Source organism: Hyperoodon ampullatus (genome assembly GCF_949752795.1).
Source record: "Hyperoodon ampullatus genome assembly, chromosome: 14".
NCBI lineage: Eukaryota > Metazoa > Chordata > Mammalia > Artiodactyla > Ziphiidae > Hyperoodon > Hyperoodon ampullatus.
Window position 1 is genome coordinate 43,202,647 of NC_136927.1, and position 19,747 is coordinate 43,222,393.

Below are 19,747 nucleotides of genomic sequence, written 5' to 3' on the forward strand. Positions count from 1 at the left end.
AAGTCATTTCGTGGCTCCAAGTCTCAGTTTCCTCATCCCCAATAGGATCAACAATACTTGCTACATCATAGACCTGAAGGAAGGATTAAACATGGCCTTAAATAATAAAAATAGGGACTTCCCTGGCGGTCCAGTAGTTAAGACTCCGAGCTTCCAATGCAGGGGGCTCGGGTTCAATCCCTGGTCAGGGAACTAAGATCCCACATGCCCACGGCACAGCCCCCCACCAAAAAAAAAAAAATGGTTCACACTTAGTATTATATGCCTTAGACTGCTCTAGGCACTTTACATAATATATTAAGTTATTTAATCTTCCCAACCCATGAGGTCAGTCCTATTATTATCTCGACCTTGTAGATGAAGAAACTGAGGCAGAGGGAATTCCCTGGCGGTCCAGTGATTAGGACTCCACACTTTCACTGCCTAGGGCCCAGGTTCAATCCTTGGTCGGGGAGCTAAGATCCCGCAAGCCGTGCAGCTCGCCCCCGCCCCCAAAAAAAGAAACAAACTGAGGCAGAGAGATGAAGTCACTCGTTCAAGGTCACTGAGGTCAGAGTAATTCTGAGGGCTCAAGGCTCTTATGTGTAAACCACACAGCACAGAAGTGCTCAAAAAACCTCCACATCAGGAATCAACAACTGAAATGGCCCAGGAAGAGACAGATGTTAACAAATGGACTAAAAATCCAGAAACAGTCCTGGGGAATTTAGTATAAGATATGGCACCATTTCAGATTATATGATTATATATATAATCCATAGACAGAAAATATGGACTGTTTCATAAATGGCATTGGGACACGGTTTAGCCAACCTAGAAAAAAAATAATGACTGCTCCATAGATCATACCTTACACCAGCATAAATTACATTAAAGATTTAAGTGGAAACAATAAAACAGCAACAATACTAAAATAAAGTCAGGAAAATGTTTTTATCTCAGTGTGGGAAAGGCCTAACTATGACAACAGAACCTAGAAGTCATAAAATAGGAGATAGATAAACTCAACTGTGTAAAAATACAAAACTGCTTACAGCAAAGCCTAGGATAGATGATGATATAAACGTGATAAACAACAGGGGACACAGGTGGGTCCACTTTGTGAAGATTCATCAAGCTGCACACTTCTGATCTAATAGTTTGCTGTGTATGTTGTACTTCAGAAAGTTTTTTTTTTTAAAGAGAAGTGACAAACTGGGAAAATATGTTTACTCCTCATGTCATAGATAAAGAGTTCCTTTTCCTAATATATAAAATGTTCCTAGAAATAATAAGAAAAAGACTACTCAGAAAAATGGTGATGGACACAGACAGGTCACAGAAAAGAGAATACAAATGACCCGTAAACATATGAAAAGATGCTCATCTTTTCTTATAATAAGAGAAATGCAAATTACAACTACAGTTAGATGTCAATTTTTAATTGACAGTCCGGCAAGAGATTAAAGAGTTATATAGCACTGAGTTGGCAAGGATGTGGGGAGACAGGCGCTGTGGGATATTGCTTGTGGGAGTGTCAACTGCCCTCCTCCCCCGAAGGGGAATTTGGCAATATCTATCAAAATCACACTTGCTCGTTCATTTTGATCAAACGACTCCACTTCTAGGGATTCGTTTTACAGAGATACTCCCACATATAAGATCGTTACTGCAACTCGATGTGTGCAAAGTAAATTATTGGAAACAATCTAAATGTCTGTCACTAAAGAACTAGTTAAGGTACATCCATATAATGTCAAACTACGAATCTGCAAAAAAAAAAAAAAAAAAAAAGAACGAGCAAAGTTTTGGGATATGCACAGAATAATCTCCAATACATTGTTACATGAAAAGAGCAACATACGAAGATCACGTAAAATTATACCGTTTATGTTAAAAAGGAGGGGCAGAGAATATGCACATTCCTGTATTTGCTTATATGTGTGAGAAAAATCTCTGGGTAACATAATACCCACCGTGCCTTGGGTCAGGAACTTAGTGGCAGGGGATGAGGTAAGAGGGAGATTTTCCACTGTATACCCTTTAGTAGCTTTGGGATTTTGAAGCACAGGAATGCAATACCTATTTTTAAAAACATATTAAATTTTCATTTTAAAACTTTGAAAATAAAATAGAACAGGGCAGGGCCTACCCAGCTCTGGCCAGTGGTTGCCACGTGGTAATGCAGAGCCAGCCTTGCCAGACATGTCATGTCTTCAGGAGAAGCTGGAACTGAATTTCATATGGAAATTACCTGCATTCTTCATGTTGGCAACAGTGGGGAGCCCATAGTGGCCCTCTTGTTACTTGCTTCTTCCTTAGTTACAGAACTCTGATTTGAAGACGTGATCAGGTAAAAAAAAAAAAAAAGCATTTCCTGGCCTCCCCTGAAGTTAGGATTGGCTAGTGAAATAGAAGCTGTAGTCTCCCTGAGTGGAGATGCATAAAATCTGGAATGGGAGCTTGGAGTTGGTGGGAGAGGCACCCATTTTGCCCCTCCCAGCTCTACTTTTTCCTGCCGGAACACAGATGTGAGCACTGGCAGCCATCTTGTGACTCTGAGGATGGAGGTAAGAGTTGAGGATGGTGACTAGGAAATGTAGAAGGAAGCTGGGTCCTTGGTGATGCTGTGGAGCTGGCACACCTCCCTGGACTGAGGGCTGCTTGCCTCACAGGACATATTCACGTGGTGGACATGGCAGATTTATATGTGCATGTGACCATTTTCTGGAATACAAAAATGGAATGTCTTATTTGAACAAAATCAACATATCACAACAATTTTCCAACAGGCAGAAATAAAGTCTGTGGAGAATAGGGTATCTTTCTCTAATTTGCACAAAGAATTAGACTATTATTTGCCTGAGCTATTACAGTCAGGTCTCAGTCAAATCTAACTAATACAGCAACTAATTTTAAAAAATTAAATAGAAAAAAATCCATCCTAAAATTCATGTGGAATCTCAAGGGACCCTGAATAGCCAAAACAATCTTTTCTTTTTAAATATAAATTTATTTATTTTTATTTTATTTAGTTTTGGCTGCATTAGGTCTTCATTGCTGCACGCAGGCTTTCTCTAGTTGCAGCAAGTGGGGGCTACTCTTCGTTGCGGTGTTCAGGCTTCTCATTGCAATGGCTTCCCTTGTTGCAGAGCATGGGCTCTAGGCATGTGGGCTTCAGTAGTTGTGGTACACAGGCTTAGTTGCTCCGAGGCATATGGGATCTTCCCAGACTAGGGATCGAACCCGTGTCCCCTGCATTGGCAGGCGGATTCTTAACCACTGAGCGACCAGGGAAGTCCCCCAAAACAATCTTGATAAAGAAGAACAAATTTTAGAAGACTCATACTTTCTGATTTCAAAACTTATTACAAAGCTACAGTAATCAAAACAGTGTGGTACTGACATAAAGACAGACAGATAGACCAATGGAATAAAATAGAGTCCAGAAATAAGCCCTCACTTATATGGTCAAATGATTTTCAACAAGGGTGCTAAGACCATTCAATGAGGAATGGATAGTCTTTTCAACAAATGGTGTTGGTAAAACTGAATATCCACATGCAAAAGAATGAAGTTGGACCCTTACCTAACACCATATACAAAAATTAATTCAAAATAGATTAAACACCTAACACTATAAAACTCCCAGAAAAAAAAAACATAAGGGGAAAAGCTTCATGACATTGGATTTGGCAATGATTTCTTGAATATCACACCCAAAAGCACAGCAACAAAAGCAAAAATAGATAAAAGGGACTACATCAAACTTAAAAGTTTCTGTGTCTCAAAGGACACAATCAACAGAGTGAAAAGACAACCTACAGAATGGGAGAAAATATTTGCAAATCATATATCTGATAAGGAGTTAATATCTAGAATATATAAAGAATCCTACAACTCAACAACAAAAAACCAAATAACCGAATTAAGAAATGGACAAAAGACTTGTGTAGACATTTCAACAGAAGAAGGGATAAACAAAATGTTATGTATACATAGAATGGAATATTATTCAGCCTTAAAAATGAAGGAAATTGTGTCACAAGCTACAACACGGATGAATCTTGAGGACATGATGCTGAGTAAAATAAGCCAGTCACAGAAGGACAAATACTGTATGACTCCACTTGTATGAGGTAGCTAAAGTCAAATGCATAGAAACAAAAAGTAGATTGGTGGTTGCCAGGGGCTGGGGGAAAGGGAATGGGGAGTTGTTTCAGTTTTGTAAGGTGAAAATGTTCAGGAGATCTGTTGTACAACAAGGTGAATATACTTAACACTACTCAACTGTACACTTAGACATGGTTAAGATGGTGAACTTTCTGTTACATGGGTTTTTTTTAACCACAAGTAAAAAAGAATTAAACACTGCAGTGGGCCACTAGATTGCAATCCTTCTCTTAGACAGTGCTTCCCTTAGGCTGGATGTATAACCACGTGTTAGGACTGCAAGGGCCGTGGGGAACTTGTCACTTAGGGGCTCACATGCTTGTCGTCAGCTCTCTTCTAATTCATTCATTCAACAATACTTACCAAGCACTTACTCTGTGCCAAGATCAATGCCAGGCCCTGGAGTGAGAGAGATGAAGGGGGAACTAGCTCACAATCTAGAGGAGAGACAAACGATAAACACCAAATGCATAAAAATCAGTGTTATGATGCCAGTTCATTGAGGTGACCGGATCCAGGGTGACTGGGAGCGGGACAAGATTACTTGAGGATCTGAATGACAAAAGGAGAGGGCCATGTGAGGACATGGAAGAAGGGCTCCAAGCAGATGGAAAGGCAAGTGCAAAGACCCATGGGCAGAAATGAGCCTGGCCTGTTTGGGGAGGATGGGGCAGGAAGGTCAGCATGACTGGCTCAGAGAGCAAGGGGGAGGTAAATGGTTGAAATTCTGCCAGCAGGCCCACATACATGAAACAGATAAAAATCAGCCTTTTATCAGCAAAACTTTTTTTTTCAATCAGCATAAACTTGATTTGTGAGTTCAGATATACCATTATCTTTTATAATAAAAATAAATTATAACAATTATTTTGTCCAAGAGAAAGGCTGGGTCAACAGACGCCCCTCAAAATCTCCTATTTGCCTCAACACATCCACTGTCTGCCGAATCTCTGAATTAGTTCCTTGGGGTAATTTAAAAACCACTGATCTGCTTGGGCCCCATCACCCCCACTCAGCAGATGGGTGGACTGAGACCCAGAGCAGAGAAGGAGCTCCAAGTAAGGCCAGGGCAGAGCAGGAGTTAGGCCTGGTGATGAGGGGTGCCTGGCTCCCCGGTCAGGGGTGGGGAGGCCTGGCAGAGGGGGCAGTCCACAGCCCGTGACCCTTACTCACGTGGGAGGAGCCGTGAGTGACGGGACACTGGAGGGCCCTGGCCCTGCTTCCTGTATAGGGAGAACCCTCTCCCCAACACCCAGGCAGCCTGGGCGTGGGTGTGGGGCCTGGGAGGGACAGTTGAGGGTCAAGCCAGTGGCCTGATGGCAGGGCTGGGAATGTCTGAGCACGGCCACCTGTGCTCAGACCTTCCCCTCACTTCCTGCTGGTTTTCCAAGCCTGCCTCAGCCTTCTCCTGTGATCCTCTGGGCCTGGCTCCCCCTCTGGTGAATCTCTTTGAAGCAAACAGTCTCAGCTGGTTTCTGTTGCTACCAGGAGTTCTGCAGGATCTGGAGGGTCTCCCAGGCTACAGTGCCTCCATCACCATCCATACAGCCCCTCCGATGGCTGCTAGGGTCTCAGCTCTGTTACTGACTGGCCGTGAGGTCTGGGAGAAGCAATCGCGGGCTCGGCCAGGCTGGGAGAGACTAGCAGAGCAAGTGAAGGGCTCTCAGTCACCGACCGGCTCTGGGTTTCCTAAAATTCAATTCTGAATCCACATTCAGGACTTTTACCATATCCATAACTGCCCGTACTCAATCTTATTATTTTTCTTTAAAATGGCTTCCTTTAGAAACTCAAATTCAGGGACTTCCCTGGTGGTGCAGTGGTTAGGACACGGGCTTTCACTGCAGGGGTCCCAGGTTCAATCCCTCATCAGGGAACTAAGATCCCACAAGCCATGCGGTGAGGCCAAAACAAAAACAAACAAAACGGGGCTTCCCTGGTGGCGCAGTGGTTGAGAGTCCGCCTGCCGATGCAGGGGACATGGGTTCGTACCCCGGTCTGGGAAGATCCCACATGCCGCAGAGCGGCTGGACCAGTGAGCCATGGCTGCTGAGCCTGCGCGTCCGGAGCCTGTGCTCCACAACGGGAGAGGCCACAACAGTGAGAGGCCCGCGTACCGCAAAAAAACAAAACAAAACACCTCAAATTCATTTAATAGGCAACTACATGCCACATTCCTAAATGGAAATCCTGTATTTCTTTCCTTAAATAAAAGGAAACCCTAAAAAACAAATCCAGCAAAATCAAAATGATTAAATTCCATCCAGCTGCCTGCTCAGGGCACTGAGCTTGATGCTTCCTCTCTTTGCAAAAAGGGAGATTAGCAAGTGTCTAAGGACAGTTAATAGCACCCAAAGAGCCTTTCTCTATAACCATAATCAGAATTGAGAAGAAAATTACTTTCTCTCCCCAAGATTTAAGGTGAGTTAATGCTGCCACTGTTTAAAACCGGCACGTATACAATGTACCCAGACATTGGCAATGACCAGACTAATTCAGCCAGAGTCCTGTCACGTCGAGGGTTCCAGCTGTGTGACCTTGGGCAGGTCACTCAACTTCTCTGTGCCTCGGTTTCCCCATCTCTAAAATAGAATAAATAACAGAACCCACTTCCCCTGGGTATTGTGAGGATTAAAGCAATGAATAGCAGACAGGACTGCCAAACATCTGTTAAATAAGCCCACCGTGGTACAGGTGGAAGCCCTGAGGTGCAGGGAGGGGGAGGGATGGGCTCAGAGCACCTGGGAGCCTCAGCGCCTCACCAACCCCAGCCAGCCTCGCCCTTGGGCACCCCGCCCTGCCCACTCCCTGCTGCTCCTCACTCGCCCCATCTTCCTGGGCTCCCGCTCTGGCTGGGCTACTTGATTTAATTCTCACAGGAACCCCAAGAGGGAGGCGGGCTCATCAGGCCCAGTCCACGGAGGGTCTGCCTGAGCCCCAAAGGGGTGACATAATTCCTGTCTGTCTCTGCGTGCACCAGGGCTGGGAGGAAGATGCAGCGGATTCTGGGCTCCCCCCCATCCAACCCAGGCCCCCCCCAATTATCTTTAGGCGGCAGCAGCTCAGCCTCCTGGTATCTCTCTGATCCCCCAAATTTCCGGTTCCCCAAAGACAACTCAGGATGTGGGGAGGGTGGGGAAGGGAGAGGAGGAGGGAGACAGAGAACGAGAGAGAGATCACAGAGAGACAGAGGGCCACAGAGACAGGGCAGAGAGACAGATGAGAGATACGGCTTCCAAGACAGAGACTGAGAAACAGATTGAGGCCCACAGAGAGGGAGACAAAGAGTCAGGAAGGGAACGGGTGATCCAGAGACACACAGAGACGAGGGGCGAGGGAAGGGAGAGGCCGAGAGAACAAGACGGAGGCAAAAGTGAAAGTGGCAAGTGGGATGGGGACAGAGGGGGCCCGGAGTCGGAGCTTGGTGTGCGGGGTGCCTCGGGGACCCGGAAACAAAAAGACAAGTGGCGAGCCTGAGAGCCAGGTGGGAGAGGGAGAGAGTGCTCAGAGGCCCAGCCGAGGCATACAAGGAGGCAGACGGGGACAGGGACCCCGAGCGTGGAGGCCGGAGGGGCCCCAGGTCCCCATCTTTCTCGGAGCTCAGGGGGCTCCCAGCCCCCACAGGGCCACAGATGCTCCAAGCGTCCAACCCTCAGGCTCACGTAGCCCATGTGTCCTCAAGAAGAGGGACTCGGCTCCGGTCCAGCTGCCCACAGCCCAGAGCCTGCAGCCCCTTTGAAGTCCCGCAGGGGAGTGAGCTCTGAATGGCCTTGGCTACCCGCTCTGCTGGGGGACAGAGGTGGACAGAGAGGTCTGAGGGGGGACTTGGTGGGTACAGGTAGATGGAGGCACTTGGAAACGGGTTGCTTAGACCACTTGGGGAGGGGAAGCCAGTACCCTGCTTGGTTTGGCCACCTGCCCTCTCTGAGCCTCAGTTTCCTCATTTGTAAAAGGGTGATAATGAGAAGAACTTACTCAGGGTCATGGTAGCGACCAAACGTATGTGAACCGTGTGGCATCTCGCGTGGCCTATGTCAGTGCCTGAAAGTGGGCCTTGTTGAAGGTTGAAGATCCACAGCATCCTGTCCAGATGAGTCAGGGCTCTTTCATTTGCAAATGACAGAAACCCAGCTGGAGCAGAGCCAAGTGAAGGGTGTTAATTAACTCATGTAACTGAACAGTTCATGGGTGGTGCCAGTTTCAGGAATGTATGGATCCAGGACCTCAACCCATGTTCTCAGGAACCATTTTCCCCCTACCTGGCACTGCTCACCTCTATGCTATCTTCCCCCTCACAGGTGCCCTTCACATGGTGGCCCCTGGCAGCTCCAGGCCCATGTGTCCTCCCTGTTGAGGGGTCCCAGCAGAGAGAGAGAGCCTTATTCCCAAAAGTTTTAGCAAAAATGCCTATGAAAAGCAGAATTGGCTCTCTGTGGAATTTCTCCTTGGGTCTGCCTCCTTGTTTTCTCCTTTCGTTTGTTTGTTTGTTTTTTTCAGTATGCGGGCCTCTCACTGCTGTGGCCTCTCCCGTTGTGGAGCACAGGCTCCGGACACGCAGGCTCCGGACGCGCAGGCTCAGCGGCCATGGCTCACAGGCCCAGCCGCTCCACGGCACGTGGGATCTTCCCGGATCGGGGCACGAACCCATGTCTCCTGCATCGGCAGGCGGACTCTCAACCACTGCGCCACCAGGGAAGCCCTGTTTTCTCCTTTTGCACCAACTTTTAACATAGTCTCCCTCCCTTCACTCCAAAGTAGGCTGCATTTCCATAAATAACTCTGGCATTTGCTGTGTGATTTTAAGCAAATCACTTAACCTCCCTGAGCCTGTTCCCTTCTCTACAAAAGGGGCTCCTTATACCTTGTAGACCAGAGTGTTGTGAGACTCAGTGAAATCATGAGTGTGGCACACAATAAATGTGGAATAAATGCATCCCAACAGCCATCCTCCCTTCTACCAGCAGTAGCCCCTAATTTTCTCTGGGTGCCTTCCCCATTTCCAGTGCCTTCCCCATTTCCACTCCCTCAGAGTGGAGCATATGACCCAGGCCTAAGTCAGTCAGCACATGGAATTCTCCTGGCCAGTGATTGGTTCGGGGAGTCTTGTGACCCAATCTAAGACAATTAGAGTAAGTTTAGGGCTTTTGCTGGCGGTGCTGGGACATTTTGCTCCCCCCACCCCCCAGGATAGGAACTGGAAGGACATGGTCCCTGCAGCTGCCAGAACCATCACATGACCACAAAGAAGAGGCTGTGAAAATGGAATCAGTGGAGAAATTAGAAGTTGGTAGTGATACTTAAGCCTCTGACTCCAGCCATACCTGAGTTCCAACTACTTTCTCAGCAACATGGGATCCCATGCTTATACTTCCAGGGACACCTTTTGGGGCTAGGGACCTCAAAATGAGAAGGTTTTAAAACTTAAGTTCAACATCCTCAAAGGTTCCCAAAGTCCAGATATCTAGTGGCAGAGTTGGGGCTGAAACTTAAGTCCCCTCACCTGTATCCCAGAGCTCTTGCCACTAAACTCAGTCCCCTCTCTAGAATTATTGCTCATCAGCTCCAAGACTAATAATACCAAATAAATAAAGCAAAAGTAAGGAAAAATCAGAAACATTTCCCTGGGCAGGTGGGTGTTGAGGAGGAAAGTGGGATACTGGGAGGGGATTAGGTAGGAGGGCAGACCCATGTGTCCAGGACAGATGGGTTACCAGCCATAAATTGTGCACCCAGGTATCTCTGAGGAGCAGTTAGAAGAGGTGGAGGGTGAGGAAAAAGGTGAGTTTCACACATTGGTCACCAGGGGCTCATCACCAGCCTGGGTTGGCCTGATTGTGGTTGAGATTTGGTGGAAATGATAGGCACCGTGGTTATCCACTAGGAATCTTTTTGTGGCAAGTGGAAGAAAGCCTGGCTCAAACTGGCCTAACCAATTGGCCTGATGAGACTGACTCATCAGAGAATAATGTCTTCAGGCATATTGGATCATTGGATCTGGGTGCTTATACAGCTATCAGGACTCAATTTTTCTATTTCCATTTCTGTTGACTCTGCTTTCCTCTCTGGAGCCTTCATTCTCAGGCAGGCTCCCTCCAAGTGAAAGCCTGCAAAAGCTCCAGTCCTACGTCTTATAGGCTTGACACCGCAGGGGACAAAGAGCTTCTCTTTCCTATTAGTTCCACTGAAAGTCTCAGGAATGTGCCTTATTGGCCTGAATTGGGTCATGTGCCCTTCTATCAACCAATGACTGTAGCCAGAAGGGTGGGATATAATGATTGGTCAATCCTGGGTCACATGCACATCTAAGACTTCCTAAGTCCCACCTGAGCCACACAGACATTTCAAATCCAGGTGGCGTCATTGGAAGAAGAAGGCGTGGATACTGGCAAGGAAAAACAAAAGAAGTCCTCTATAGATGTTAGAAGGTGGCCAGCAAAATGCTAATAATAACATTTTTAAAAGTTCTAAAGTCGGGCTTCCCTGGTGGTGCCGTGGTTGAGAGTCCGTCTGCCGATGCAGGGGACACGGGTTCATGCCCCGGTCGGGGAAGGTCCCACATGCCACGGAGCGGCTGGGCCCGTGAGCCATGGCCACTGAGCCTGTGCATCCGGAGCCTGTGGTCCGCAACGGGAGAGGCCACAACAGTGAGAGGCCCACGTACCGCAAAAAAAAAAAAAAAAAAGTTCTAAAGTCAAATACATTTGGGGAATACTAGGTTAGGCAAAGAGAAACAAAGTTTTCTCACAGGATCCCTCAGAGCCATGAACTCAGCAAAGTGCACTTGACTCTGCCAGGAGGATTTAGAGAATGCACTTTTCCCAAACTCTCCTGAAAGCAGAACACTTCCTTGAGAAGCTTGTCTCGGGACTCATGCGCCACACAGTGCATTTTGGAAAAAATGGCACCAAATACCACACACAGCCCGAGCTCTTGCAGCAGGCACTGTCGATGCCTTGTCCATGGCCCTCCTCACCATTTCAGGGCTCACTGGCCCACGCATCTGCCAGCACCTGCCTTCCTCTGCTCCAGGCTTGCTGGGGCCACTGGTGCCCACTGTGCCCACATGAGTGGCAGGCCCGACGTTCTGGAGAATTAACAGACCCCCTTTCCCTGGAGCCACCCTCAGTTGGTAAGTAACGGGCGAGGTTGTACAAATACCCCAGCTCCCTCCCCAGGCGGGATGGCTCATACCCACCCACTCCATAAGGCCTCCAGACTGCCCTGGCAGGGCTGTGCCCCAGTTGCCCACATGGGTAACTGGCTCTATAATGCATCCTTTGTTGGCTGCCTCCTCTTTCCTGTCTCACTCCCCTGTCAGTGTTTTGGGGACCACCTCCCAAATAAACTATTTGCACTGGGACCCTTGTCTCAAGGACTGAGAGTCCCCAAATCAATAGAGCTGTTACCTTCCGATGGCCTTTACAAGCACCTAATTGTCTCCCCAGCAATCCCAGAAAACATTCTCCCTCACTTATCACTAAATTTACCTTTCCTCCAACAACGGACTTCAAGAAAAAATCTGTTTCTGCTCCCCAGCTTTCATCTGCAGGGATTCTACCTACTGATCGCCCCACTGTGCTAAGAACCCCAGCCCAGCCCCGTAGACCTCATTGCCTTGACTATCTTTCCCTCCTGGCTCATCCACTGGTGGAAGCAAAGCCACATTCTCTTGCTGATCCAAGAAACACCAGTGGGAAGCTGCTTCGTGCCTCAGGGCACACCCCACCCCCAATCCACCAAGGCAAGGACCCAGAGTCACCTTGGACTTCCCCAAGCCTCACGGCCCACGGCCAACCCATCACCACGTCCTTTGCTTCTGCCTCCCAAACATCCCCTATTCTATTCTACCACCTCGCTCCACAGCCACCACCACTTCTTCAGCTAGCCCACCATTTCTCCTGTGGATCTCTCTAGGAGCCGCCTCACTGATCCCACCTCAGGGCCTTTGCCTACATTGCTCCTAAAGCCTGGAGCGCCATATACAACTCACCTGCTTGGCGCAGACAGACCGGCCCCTCTCAGCCTTCTGTTTACTGCTTCCTAAAGCTGCCCTACTTTTCTGCCTCCATCCACTGCCCCCTTAGGTCTTGGCCTCTCTTCTTATTACAAAATCATACAGATATGCAAACACTTAAGAGAGTCACGTATCATACACCTCTGTATCCAACCCTGCTTAATACGAACGAGACATTACACATATCATGGAGGCCCTTCCTGAACTCCTTCCCAGGTATCCTCCCCCTCTGGCCCATGGTAGCCACTCTCCAGAGTTTGATATTCCTCATTCCTTTGCCTTTTTTTTTTTCTTTTTTTTTTTTTGGCCACACCTCACGGCTTGTGGGATCTTAGCTCCCTGACCAGAGATGGAACCCCTAGCCCATGGCAGTGAAAGCGCGGAGTCGTAACCACTGGACTGACTGGGAATTCCGTCCTTTGTCTATCTTACTATCCTTGCGTAAATGTGTATCCCTGGACAACATGTACAGGTTTTTCATGTTTTTAGGTTTATATAAATAAAAAACTTGCTTTCCTTTTCTCACTCCACCTTCTGCTGGTGATATTTATCGGAGGTGACAGATGTTGCTCCAGTCCACTGATCTTTCTCTGCTGGTGGGTCTCCACGGTGTCACTGGACTGCAGCCCCTCCATCCACTCTCCCAGTGATAGTGTCGGCTGTGTCCCGCTGTCAGCCATTACAGTTTGCCCTGAGCCCCTTGGACCCACCCCTTAGCCCATGTGCTGCTTTGTCCAGGTTTATACCCAGGGATATGCTAGGCAAAGGGACACACCATCTTCAGCTTGACTGATGTTGCTAGGTTATTCTCAGGGTGATGGCACCAACATGACCTCAGCCCAGGCATAAAGGTGCCTCTGCCCTTTTCTATTTCCTCCAAATAAAATGACTTGGACTTCCCTGGTGGTCCAGTGGTTAGGACTCCACGCTTCCACTGCAGGGGGCGTGGGTTCGATCCCTGGTTGGGGAACTAAGATCCCGCATGCCGCACATCGGCCAAAACCCCCCCCCCCCAAAAAGACCATGCCACCTGTTGATGTCCAGCTTGTCCAAACCCCTCCCCAGACCTCCCTGCCCCACTTCTCCAACAGGCCTCTCACAACCTCCCTGCCTGGCCCAGCGGCACCTGATGCAACACCCAGAGCAACGGTGCTGGCGGCAATGATTCTGGAGGCCAACAGGCCCAGATCTCAGCCCAGATTTGCCTCTGCAAATCACTTTTCCTCTCTGAGCCTGTGTTTCCTCACCTGCAAAATGGGGATACGCACAGTAACTGACAACAGGGGCGTGACAATGATGAAATAAGCACGGAAATGTGGCAGGTGCTCCATAGAGGAGCCGTGGCTATTACCTTTGGAGGCCAGAGGACGCCAACAACTTTGCACCCCGCTCAGGACTACTCTGGTTGTATGTGACAGAAACCCCAAATCAAGCTGGTTGAAGAAAACTGGTCATTTATTGGCCCAAGTAACCAGAAGTCTGAGGGGATGTCTCACTTCAGGTGTGACTGGATCCAGGCATTCTGACACCACCAGGAAGCCAGCCCTGCTCACCTCCAGGCCTTCTCTCTTCCATGCTGGCTTCATTCTTGGGAGGCTCTCTAGGTGGGGGCTCCAGGACCATGTTCTCCCAGCTTCACAACTGCCATGAACAAAAAGCTGCTCCTGGGCTTCCCTGGTGGCGCAGTGGTTGAGAGTCCGCCTGCCGATGCAGGTGACATGGGTTCGTGCCCCGGTCCGGGAAGATCCCACATGCCGCGGAGCAGCTAGACCCGTGAGCCATGGCGTGGAGCCTGTGCTCCACAATGGGAGAGGCCACAACAGTGAGAGGCCCACGTACCGCAAAAAAAAAAAAAAAAAAAAGCTTCTCCTTCCTGACACTTCTTGCCCATGTCCAGCGCTGGGCCTCACTCTGGCCAGGTTGTCACACGCCCGCACGGGGGCCAGTCCCAACGACCAGGGTATCCACCAGACCCTCCTACTCAGAGGGGGGTCTTGGAGCAGCAGCAGTAGAACCACTTGGGAGCTCGTTAGGAATGCAGAGTGGACTGAATCAGAATCTGCATTTTCGCAAAACCCCCAGGTGAGTCATCTGTAAGTCAAGTCTGAAGAGGACTGTGCTGCCCGTTAACTTTTTCAGTTGCTTAGACAATTTTTAAAGTTCTGTTTTATTAAGAACTACAAAAAGTAAGAATTAAGAAAGCCCTTTGAGGGACTTCCCTGGTGGCACAGTGGTTAAAAATCTGCCTGCCAATGCAAGGGACACAGGTTCAAGCCCTGGTCCGGGAGGATCCCACATGCCATGGAGCAACCGGGCCCATGCGCCACAACTACTGAACCTGTGCTCTAGAGCCCGTGCTCCGCAATGAGAAGCCAGCGCAATGAGAAGCCACCGTAATGAGTAGCCCCCGCTCGCCGCAACTAGAGAAAGCCCATGCACAGCAACAAAGACTCAATGCCCCCCAAAATTAATTAATTAATTAATTAATTTTTTAAAAAAAGCAAGCCCTTTGAGGTCATTAAGTCCACCCCCTTGTTTTAAAGATGGAGAAACCAGGGGCCAGTAGGGAAGGGTCTTGCTCTAGATGCCCACCCAGCGCTTCCCCACGCCCTGTTCTCCCATCACCTCAGCCGTCGTCTGCCACTTCCAAGGACTATCTCATGAGGAGATGCACCAGAGCCCCAGGAGTGCCAGCCAGGCTCAGAACTGCCTCACTCAGAAGGTGACGTGTCCCAGGCTTTGTTCAGTCACTCACACATACCTGGTCAGGACCCTCAGGAGCACAGAGGGTCTGCGAGGATGGAGACCCATAAACACATAAACACACACACACGTGCACGTGCACACACGTGCCCGCACACACACACACACACACACTCAGGACCTCGGACATAGCCCACCCTCACCCTGACTCCGACCCACTGGGCCCCCCAAAGCTAAGAGCACTACAGACCACAGCAGCCTTTATTCTGTTACAGAGCAGGGCTGGGGCCAGGGTAGCTCGTTCTCAGGCTGCGTCAGAAGGTGCAGAGTACTGGGGCCACACAGACGGGACCCCGAAGTGACAATAAGTTAGGAGGAAAGTTCTCAGGCTGTCGTCAGGCTGGAAGCGGGGCGGGGTGCCGAGTGGGGGCCCACAGAGCCACTGCCGGCTGCCCAGCTCAGCACTCCCAGGCAAGGCTGCCTCCAGACCCCGCACGGCCTCCCACTGAAACACAGCAGGACAGGGACAGAGGGAGGGGTACAAGGTCAGGAGGTCGGTGGCGGCCACAGGGGCCCCAGACTCAGCGAGGAGAGGGCGGGGAGGGCGGGGAGGGCCCGCAGGTCCAGGGCAGGGCCGGGCCGGGCAGGCCTCTCACGGGCCTTCATTGGATCTGGAAATTCTCGTAATCTGGAGCTTCCTCATCCTCCACCTCCTGGGAACTCTGGCCGGCTGCGAGGGAAGGGAGGTTGGTCTTCAGCTGACAGGCCATCCCACTCTCCTCCAAGGCAGCTCCCCCAGCGTCTGCCCTACCTCCCCCGACACACACCAGGCTTGGTCCTTGCCACGGGCGGCAGCTCCTGGGACACGTTCACGTACTCTCGGCTCCCATCTGTGGGGACAGGTCAGAAGGAGGGACGGCCGTACCGAAAGGGGGGCAGGCCACACTGAGGGTGAGAGAGGAGGAGGACACCCAGGCAGAGGGTGAGGGAGCCAAAGAGAGGGCGGTGGGCACCCTCAAGGCCGGAATGAGAGTGAGGATGGGGTGGGGGGCGCGAGAGCGAGGAGGGAGGGCAGACCCCAGCCACTCACCCAGAGACGCATCCGCGCTCTCCTCACTCTCAAGGACATTCACGTAACTATCCTCCGACTCCACTGCAGGAAAAGCATTGACGCCCACGCACTGTTACCCAGGCCCCCCGAGGCAGACACCCAGAGGCTCCCAACCGCAGCCCCCAAAGACTTTCGACATAACCAGCCCGAGACTCCTACACGCAGGCCCCCAGAGACCATCCCCACTGTTGGCCCCAGAGGGAGGCAGGGAGGGCAGTCCGGACCTGCGACGCGGGTGGCGATGGAGAGAAGTAGGACAACTTGACCAGAATTGATTAGGGGAAACGGAATTGTGGGAGGAGAGACAGCAGGCCCCAGCATGTCCCCCAGGCGGGGGAGCAGGGACGGGGAGCGGCTCGGGGTGGTGGGGCTGGGCGACACGTGTGCGGAAGGAAACAACACGCGGGGCTGGGCCGAGTCAGAGGTGCCATCAGCCCCGCTGGCCCCTCTTCCTCAGCCAGGCCCGCCCTGACCCCCCTCTCCTGTCCTTGTCCCTTCCTAGCGCCTAGCGCCATCGACGACACCTTATTATTTCATGTGTTGACTTATTTCTCCCTGAGGATGTGGACAAGGCAGGCTTCGGAGTCAGACTGCCCAGGTTCAAGTCCAGCTCCAGCATTAACTAACTGTGTAACCTAAGGCAAGCTACCTAACCACTCTGGGCCTCAGTTTTCTCATCTGTAAAATAGGGTGAGGAACGGTACCCACCACACAGGGGTGTTGTGAAAACGGTGAATTAAAATAAGGCCTGTCATACAGTAAGTGCTGTAAAGTTTCTGTTAAATAAACAAATCACTGTACAGGTGGGACAAGTGAGGGGCAGGAGGGGAAGGGACAGGCTCAAAAGCCCCTGGGAATTGTGAGGTTTAATATTAATAAGTTAATACACATAAAACTCTTAGTAGGGCAGGTAGTAGGCCCTCAATAATGTTAGCTGTTTTAATCACAACTCTACCTCATTAGATGTGATTATATCAGGGGCACCCAGTAAATATGACGGATGACTGAATGAGTGAATGAATGAATGAAAATAAGCACTTGGACAGATGGTCTGGGGCTCAAGAGAGAGGCCATGAGTTGAGAATCAGGATGGCACATGAAGCCAGGGTGTGGAAGTCAAGACCCAGAGCAAGTATAGAGAGAAAGGAGAGGAACGGAACACTGAAGATCACAAGACACTGAGAAAAGCCTCCAACAGGCAGGATGAAACCAAAACGAAGAGAGAAAAGCAGCCCAAAGGAAACTGGAACAACACAGGAAGCAGAAGAAAACTTCCCAAAGAAACCCAAAAAAGATGACCTATAATCAATACCCTTAGAGATTTACGAGATGATATTGCCTTTGTGAAACAAGATAGGAGGCTATGAAAAAGGAACATTCAGAGATGAAGAAAGGGCTTTTGGACAAGAAAGACAAAATGAAAGCATAGAGTCAAAAGAAGAATAAAGTCAAGGAAATCTTGCAGACAATAAAAGCAAAAGACAAGGAGGGAAGAGAAGAGAAAAGGTAAGGAAATCAGACGATCGGAGCCGGAAGTCCCCCTATCTGAAGGACAGAAGAGCTAGAAAGAGAGAAGAGAGAAAATGGAGGGGGAGCAAACATCCAGGAGGAGAGGGAAGAGCCGAGGGGCCGCAGCACAGAGGGGCGGGGAGTGGTCAGATGGCCGACTCACTGGAGAAGGCGCTATCTCGGAGGCCAGGGTTGCTGGACACAGGAGCTGGTGGGACGGTGGCGCCAGTGGCCGGGACGCTGTCAGGAAGCACGACCCTGAGGGAAGTCAAGGAGCGGGTGAGCAAGGAGTCCCGGCCTCAGCTCCCACCTCCCGCCTGGCCACTCACAAGTAGCCCTCGGGATAGTCTTCCTCATCCTCATCCTCATCTTCGTCTGCGTCCTCACAGACTGCCTCTGGGGTGGGTAACGACACAGGGTCAGCAGAGCCCAGGACAGGCCCCAGCCTCCTCCCAACCAGGGCCGCCGGGGTCCCTGATGCACCCTCATTCTCGTAGCTGGCCACACTGTTGGCTGCAGAGAGAGCGGGAGAGGGAGACTGAGCCAGCTCAGAGGGGCCTGTCCTCTGCCCGACCCCAGCCCCACGGGCCCGGCTCCATGCTTACCACCATCTGAGTCCTGCTGGGAAGACGGCATGCAGTGGGAGCCTCCAGGGGGCTGTGGGGATCTCCTGGGAATCAAAGGTCAGAGGACAGGCTGGGGTGGGGCTCTGGGGCAAGAGGGATTGCAACAGGGAAAGAGGCCCCCAATCCAAGCAGGTGAGGGGGTAAAAAGGGGGATTTGGAGGGGAAGCGGCCACTTACGGGATGGGGAGCAGGTCTGGCTGGCTCTGGAGCAGGTAGGAAGTGGCTGGTGGCCAGGAGGCGAGTGTGGCTGAGGACACAGGACCAAGCTGAAGGAATGACTCCAAAGCTCACGCCCCTACCCTGGACGAGGCCTCGAAGGGCAGACTAACCCCCGACACCCCTGTGCCCTGGACAGGTCTGGGAGGGGGGCACCCATCTCCCTCCCCACCCCCAGCTCAGGTCAAGGCCATGTGGGCAGCCACAGGGGGAAACTGAACAAAGGCACACGCTCTCCCACCCACGCCAGGAGACGCTCCCCCCACATCCAAGGAAGGGGACCCTCCATGTACTCACGAGGCGGTTTGATCATGATGCTACTTGGGGTCAAACTAGCAGGAGAGACACAGCTTGGGTAAGCAGCTGGGAGAGGCCCCAGACCCCATCTCAGTCCCCTGGGGCCCAGCCCTGCATGGGGTATTGAGGGAGACACCCAGGGCGGACGGGGCAGACTCACCCATCGGAGGCAGCAGTGTCATATGAGCCTGGGGAAGAGAGGGCCCGTGAGGCAGGAAAAGGGGGTGACGAGGGCAGAGGGTGATGGAGTACAGGGCTCTCAGCAACTCGAAGGAGTTAAAGAGGGACAAAGGAGTTGGGGCGTGGGGTGAGGATCCCTGTCGGTGTGTCTGAGCATCTGGACACCCCACCAGCACCCACTCACCTGGCAGCTCTCGGCAACGCACACACAATGCCATCAGCAGCACGGCCAAGAGAGGCAGCAGCAGGAGGCCCAGCAGAAAGAGGACCAGGCCGACTGCCTCCATCTGCGGGAAGAGCTTGCACCGGGCCTGGCTGCTCGCTGCACACCCTTCGGGGACAGAGCAGCAGCAGGGCAAGGGCCAGGCCAGAAGGGGTAGAGGGGCCGAGCAGGCACCGGGCTGGGAGCCTAGTTGGGGGGCAGCTGCGCCCTCCTCGGGGGCTCCCTGGGTCTCCTCCCCTCACTGGGCTCAGCGGGCGTCAGCGAGGGCTCTGGAAGAGCCTTGAACCCAGGGCTGTCAGGCCCTGGCCTGGAGTCTGGGGCGCCAGCCACCCCTACACAGACCCTGTGCCTCAGCCCTACCTGCCCCTGGGCTCTGCGCCTGCCTCTCAGCGCCTGCCCGCCTGCGGCAGGAAGCTGTGGTGAGCGCCGGGTGAGGGCAGGAAATCATCGGGGCTCAGCTGGCTGCACCCTCCCCCTTCCTACACCCACCCAGCCAGTGGGGAGGGGGAGGAGACGGCCTCAGGAGCCGCCCCGGGCCCTCAGGAAGGGTCTGCTGGTCCCCGGGACAAGGGGCAACTCAGACCAGTGGGAGGAGGAAAAGATACTTGCAGGCCAGCCAGCTGCCATGCCCTCCACAGCGTGGCTCAAGGAGGCAGCAGGGAGGGAGGCCCTGACACCGGGAATTCTGAGGGGCCCAGGGCGTGCCCACCCCACCT

The 19,747-nt window shown here is 51.4% G+C and overlaps 1 protein-coding gene across 1 annotated transcript; it reads right to left on the reverse strand.

Moving 5' to 3' along the window:
• Positions 1-15,156: 15,156 nt before the first annotated feature.
• LAT (linker for activation of T cells) lies at positions 15,157-19,479 on the reverse strand (the record flags this gene model as incomplete). The annotated part of the gene is given in 12 exon segments (XM_079718370.1): positions 15,157-15,599; positions 15,697-15,759; positions 15,960-16,022; positions 17,653-17,747; positions 17,819-18,002; positions 18,095-18,159; positions 18,293-18,362; positions 18,629-18,663; positions 18,789-18,816; positions 18,993-19,095; positions 19,392-19,413; positions 19,415-19,479. Coding segments are annotated over 12 exon segments (861 nt in total). The 3' UTR covers positions 15,157-15,531.
• Between the last annotated feature and the right edge of the window lie 268 nt (positions 19,480-19,747).